Source organism: Babylonia areolata, chromosome 35, assembly GCF_041734735.1.
Source record: "Babylonia areolata isolate BAREFJ2019XMU chromosome 35, ASM4173473v1, whole genome shotgun sequence".
In the NCBI taxonomy this organism is placed as follows: domain Eukaryota; kingdom Metazoa; phylum Mollusca; class Gastropoda; order Neogastropoda; family Buccinidae; genus Babylonia; species Babylonia areolata.
This window is the reverse complement of record NC_134910.1, coordinates 8,888,185-8,894,322: the sequence shown is the minus strand read 5'-3', so window position 1 is coordinate 8,894,322 and position 6,138 is coordinate 8,888,185. Positions and strand designations below refer to the sequence as shown.

General features: G+C 43.8%; 1 protein-coding gene across 1 annotated transcript in view; it reads right to left on the bottom strand.

Moving 5' to 3' along the window:
* Window positions 1-4,678: 4,678 nt before the first annotated feature.
* The window catches only part of LOC143278080 (uncharacterized), a 14,034-nt gene continuing 12,574 nt past the window's right edge, over window positions 4,679-6,138 (bottom strand). The window contains exon 2 of the mRNA XM_076583115.1: window positions 4,679-6,138. This exon is cut by the window's right edge and continues 1,888 nt beyond it. Coding sequence (XP_076439230.1) covers window positions 4,956-6,138 — 1,183 coding nt within the window. The 3' untranslated portion in view covers window positions 4,679-4,955.

Below are 6,138 nucleotides of genomic sequence, written 5' to 3'. Positions count from 1 at the left end.
ATGATTGGTATAAGGACAGGCCCGGCGCTTCCTTTTTTTTTTTTTTTTTTTTTTGAGGAAGTGTCTGGGTTTGTTCCAATGTACTTTTTTATTTACCTGTCTGCTAGCTGAATTGGTAGCGAAAGCATCACTGGCTTGAAGTTGTGTACCTTGTGAATGGAGAGAGTTACCACTCTTTACTATTTGCTAACACAAAAGAAGAAGAAATGTTTTCCACACAAATAAATGAACTTTTTGGTACTGGTAGTTTTCCATAAACTGGTCTGAATCTGTCACGAAACCCTGTAAAATTGTATAAAGGGTGAGCCAAAGAGTCTTGATAATTATGCATGCACGCATGTCCATACGCCTCCGTCAGCGCGTGCGCGTCCACGCACGCACACACACACACACACACACACACACACACACGCGCGCGCGCGCACACACACACACACAGGGGGAAAAAATAACGAACTGTATAACACAATTTATTGTGATAACAATACCGTGAAAATGTGAAACATATATATATATATATATATATATATATATATATATATCATTATCAATATACATCCATAATGTGACAGTCACAAAAGCTTCGTACGAAGCGCACTGGTCAATAGACATTTCAAAGGCAAAGAACACAACACACTAACACACACACGTGCGCGCACCACACTGACAAATTACGTACGTACGCACACACGCACGCGCGCGCACACAGACACACCTGACACCGTGGCACACACACACACACACACACACACAGACACACACACACCACACAAATTACGTGTGCACACACACACAGTGACACACACACACAGAATGAAAAAAAGGCAAATGATTGTCTGCGACAATGACAATGGTATTCATCGGTCCACCGGTTCAGATAGCATGGTTAGCAGCAGCGGTTGGGGGAGGGGGGGGGGAATCGAGATGCGGAGAGGGAGGTGGGGGTCGGGGGGGGTGGGGGGGGGTGGTAGAGGAGGAGGGATCGGGGGGGGGGGTGGGGGGTGGAGCACCGCTATTGAGCATGTCACTGGTTGCTCAATGGCTCACGGGCAGACGTCACTAAGCTTTTTTTACTTAAACGCAGGCTCTACTATTACTTATTAAAAGTGGGTTGCGATTCATCGACGGAGAAATAGGGTTCATAATTATGGGTTTACTGATAATCACACACAGACACAGACACACATACACAAACAATGTATGGTACTTATAAAACACCAAGGCCAAAAGATTTAAAACTATCGCGTCTTGGAAATGCCTCTTGCATAAATCGTTATTTTACACAATGTGGATGAATTCATTTCAGGGCTAGTTTTTTTGTTTTTGTGTGTGTGTGTGTGTGTGTGTGTGTGTTCTTTTTTTTATTATTATTTTTTTTTGGGGGTTAAAATCAGGGGACGATTTCGCTGCTGTACTTTAACACAACTGAAGAGATAGGAGGAAGGTGTTGATTGATTGACTGATTGATTGATACGGATACTTATATAGCTGCCTATCCTCGATCGGAGACCAAGCTCTAAGCGCTTTACAAACACGGGGTCATTTACACAACAGGCTGCCTACCTGGGGACACGGCCAACTGACGGCTGCCATTGGGCGCTCATCATTCGTTTCCTGTGTCATTCAATCCGATTTCAGGCACCGCACACATACACACTCAAACAAAAATGTAACATTTTACGTGTGTGACCGTTTTGTTTATTTTACCCCCCGCCATGTAGGCAGCCATACTCCGTTTTCGGGAGTGCGCATGCTGGGTATGTTTTTTTTTTTTTTTTTTTTCCCCATGAACCCATCGAACACTGACAAGGACCACAGGATCTTTTAACGAGCACATTTGATCTTCTGCGTGCGTACACACGTTTCTTTTTATCACAACAGATTTCTCTGTGTGAAGTTCGGGCTGCTCTCCACAGGGAGAGCGCGTCGCTACACTACAGCGCGCAGTTTTATTTGTTTTTCCTATCCAAGTGGATTTTTCTACAGAATTTTGCCAGGAACAACCCTTTTGTTGCCGGTGGGTTCTTTTACGTGCGCTAAGTGCATGCTAGCACACGGGACCTCGGTTTATCGTCTCATCCGAATGACTAGCGTCCACTGAGACCACCACTCAAGGAGGGGGGGAGAAAATATCGGCGGCTGAGCCGTGATTCGAACCAGCGCGCTCAGATTCTCTCGCTTCAGTCCTAAGCGGACGCGTTACCTCTAGGCCATCACTCCACTGGTTATTCGTTCATTTATTTATAGTCTGTTCATCTAAGATGATGATATTAGACTGAAAATAAATGATATTATTATTATTATCATTTGGATTATTATCATTTCTATCATAATGATGACTGTTATTATTAATTAGAAATCGACATTTCTGTATATTCGAATGAAAAGGGGGGCGGGCGGTTGAGGTGGAGGGGAGGGGGGGGGTGGGGGCAAGGGGGAGGGGACTAAGAAAGGAAGAGAGAGAGAGAGAGAGAGAGAGAGAGAGAGAGAGAGAGAGAGAGAGAGAGAGAACAGTATGTGGAAAAGATAGAGTACAAACTCTAAAATGGAGAGGGTGAGTGTCAGTGATTGGAGAAAGAAAAAACACAATATTCAGTGGAAGGGTGTGTGTGTGAGAGGCGGGACGGGGGAAGCGGGATTAGGACTCCCCCCCCCCCAGAAAAAAAAAAAAAAAAAAATCAATAATCAAATATTGTATGCACTACTTCTGTAGATTATTCCCACTGGTCACTCGGATGAGAAAATAAACCGAGGTCCCTTGTGTTGCACGCACTTGGTTGGTGCACTGACACACAAAAAAGAACCCATGGCAACAAAAGTGGTTGTATTCTGGCAAAAAAAAAAAAAAAAAAAAAAGTAAAAAAAAAAAAAAAAAAAAAAAAAAATCCACTCTGAAAGGAACACATGCTTATTAATTAATTAACTAAGCGCGGTGCCAAGGCTATGGTGCTGGTCAAGGCATCTACCCAGCAGATGACCTGTAGCCGCGCATATGAGTTTGTCCGAACACAGTAACACACCTCCACGGAGAGAAACTGAAATTGCAAAACTGCTAAACTGACAGACTGACACACACACACACACGCGGACACGCGTCACCTGCTTTGAAAGAAATCCTCAACTGTGTACTTCCTTACTGTTTCTTCTTCTTCTTATTATTATTATCTTAACTCACTCAGTACGGCCAGTCCTCTCTTCTCCTCTACACAGACCCCTCGGATGTCCAGTGGGTGTCTCCGGCAATGACCCAACATTTAGCTTCCGTCGTCAGAACTGTGGTATTCTTTGTCAACATTCACCTCTTCAGTAAAAGAACCTTCCGCTTGCAATATTTTGATGATGGTAATTTGGGTGAAACGCTGTTAACGTCGTCTCTTTCGCCGTTCGTATGGAGAGAGTTAAAAAAAAAAGAAAAAAAAGAAGAAGAAAATAATCGCCTCGGAGGTGACTTTTGATGTTACTTCTTCGTTACAATTATGTAAGCTTGTATACATTATATTCCATGCCTTTTATTTCATTATTTTATTGATTAATTTGTTCATCAGTATCTTGTATGATTATTTTGAGATATTCATGTGACATTCTTTAAAGAAAATTTTTTTTTATTCAATTCCTTCTCGCTTGAAAAATGCAAATAATGATCTAATATATATATATATATATATCTTTTAATGTTAAAAGCACATACACACATACAGATGATATATATATATATATATATATATATATATATATATATATCTTATAATGTTAAAAGCACATACACACATACAGATGATATATATATATATATATATATATATATTTAGAAAAAAAATCTTTTTTTAAATATAATGCTATCAACTGTTTCGAACCAAGTAACCTTTACAATAGAAGAATTAAAACAGCATAAACGAGCGAGTGATTGGTAGAGCAAACGAAAACAAACAAAGCAAAAACAACATCAACAACAACAACAACAACAAGAGAGCTGTTTTGTTTCTTTTGTTTCTTTACACACTTTTTTTTTTCTCAAGGCCTGACTAAGCGCGTTCGGTTACGCCGCTGGTCAGGCATCTGCTTGGCAGATGTGGTGTAGCGTATATGGATTTGTCCGAACGCAGTGACGCCTCCTTGAGCTACTGAAACTGAAACTGAAACTTTACACACTTTGTCAGTTTCGTTTCTAGAGGAGGAGCTGGCGGTTTTGATTCGTCTGGGAAAGTTCCTTTAACTAAATTAATAATACATGACACGCTCTTTCGCTCTGTCTCTCGATCTCTGTCTGTTTGTGTGTGTGTGTGACTCGGTGTGTGTGTGTGTGTGTGTGTGTGTGTGTGTGTGTGTGTGTGTTGTGTGTGTGTGTGTGTGTGTGTGTGTGTGTGTGTGTGTGTGTGTGTGTGTGTGTGTAGATATAGATATACATTTTAAAAATATATATATATATTTTTTTAGATATAATGCTATCAACTGTTTCGAACCAAGTTTCTTTTACAATACGGCGAGTGATTGGTAGAGCAGACGAAAACAAACAAAGCAAAAACAACAGCAACAACATCAACAACAACAACAACAACACTTTGTCAGTTTCATTTCTAGAGGAGGAGCTGGCGGTTTTGATTCGTCTGGGAAAGTTCCTCCAAGTTAATAATACATGACACGCTCTTTCGCTCTGTCTCTCGATCTCTGTCTGTGTGTGTGTGTGTGTGTGTGTGTGTGTGTGTGTGTGTGTGTGTGTGTGTGTGTGTGTGTGTGTGTGACACACACACATCTAGAGACCATAATTATCATAACATTTCATCTGTCCACAAAGACCTTTCTTATTCATCCATTGACGGAAATTTTGTTTTGTTTTGCTTTGTTTTGTTTCACAGACACGTTCATTTGCTTGCATTTCTTTTTTGCTTTTCTATTCTTCTTCTTCTTCTTCATATATGTTCTTTATTCTTTGATGTTGGTTTTGTTGTCTTTTCCCCCTATTCAAAACTGTAGGGTTCAATGACGCCGTGGCTCAAAAGAAACAACCCTTGCTGCTGATGCTGACGTAGATAGGCCGCGTGACGACTGAACCCGCTCCTACTCATCACCAACACGTCACAGCGGCTCAACGCCAGCTGGTCCAAGATGGCCGTCTCAAAGCCCGCGCATGCGTGCAGCTGCGCCCTCTGGCGGTCCACGTGCACGATGGTCCCGCCGTGATCCAGAAGCTTCCTCTTGAACTGCCGTCGGGCTGCCATCCTTACCCCAGGGTCGTCGGTGGCGATGAAGACGAAAGCGTCGTCTTTGTCTTTGTCGTCGTTGTTGTTGTTGTTGTGCATGTGGAGAAGGTCCTGCAGAAAGGTGAAGGTCAGCTGGACGGAGGCGGCGTCGTTCCTGACTGCAGTGTCTTCCGGGATGTCCGGGTTGCGTCCCATGCGGAGGTGAGCGCAGAGAAGGAGGCGGCTGCGTGCTGGGTGCGGTGCGGTGTTGTTATTGTTGTTGTTGTTGTTGTTGTTGTTGTGTGTGTCGTGGTTTCCCCACGTGTTGATAATAAAGTGGTCGGTGTTACTGTTACTACTGCTACTACTACTACTACTACTGCTACTACTCCTGCTGCCGGTTGCTGTGTCGCCTGTGAGCGTCCTCCGACCATCGTGGGTCAAGACGTCGCTCTTCTCACCCGGAGATCTTTCGTGGCGGCGGTGTGACAGCAACAACAGCCGGTCGTTATCTGCCAGTCCGCGTTCGTTCAGCGTCGTGGGTTCGTGGTGTCTGCTACCACCTGTCGACGACGACGACGAGGAGGAGGAGGAGGAGGACGAGGAGGACGAGGAGGGCGAGGACGCATCGCCCTGGCCGTTGTTGTTGACAGCAACAACAGCGACAACCGGCCCTGATCCTGCTTGTGGAGAGTTAGAGGAGAAGTAGTAACCTGTCAGCTTGTTGTTGTTGTTGTTGTTGTTGCTGAAAGGATTGTGTTTGTCACTATTGTTATTATCAATCTGCAGGCTGCTGCTGCGTTTGTCTGGTAGCGTTCTGCTGCTGCTGCTACTCATGTCACCACCCCCACCACCACCACCACCAGCACCCATCACCCCCGTTCCCTGTTTCACCACAGACCTGTCTTTCCAAGGGGACGCTGGATGTTGGGAATCATTCCCACTACTACTGCTCCTCCTC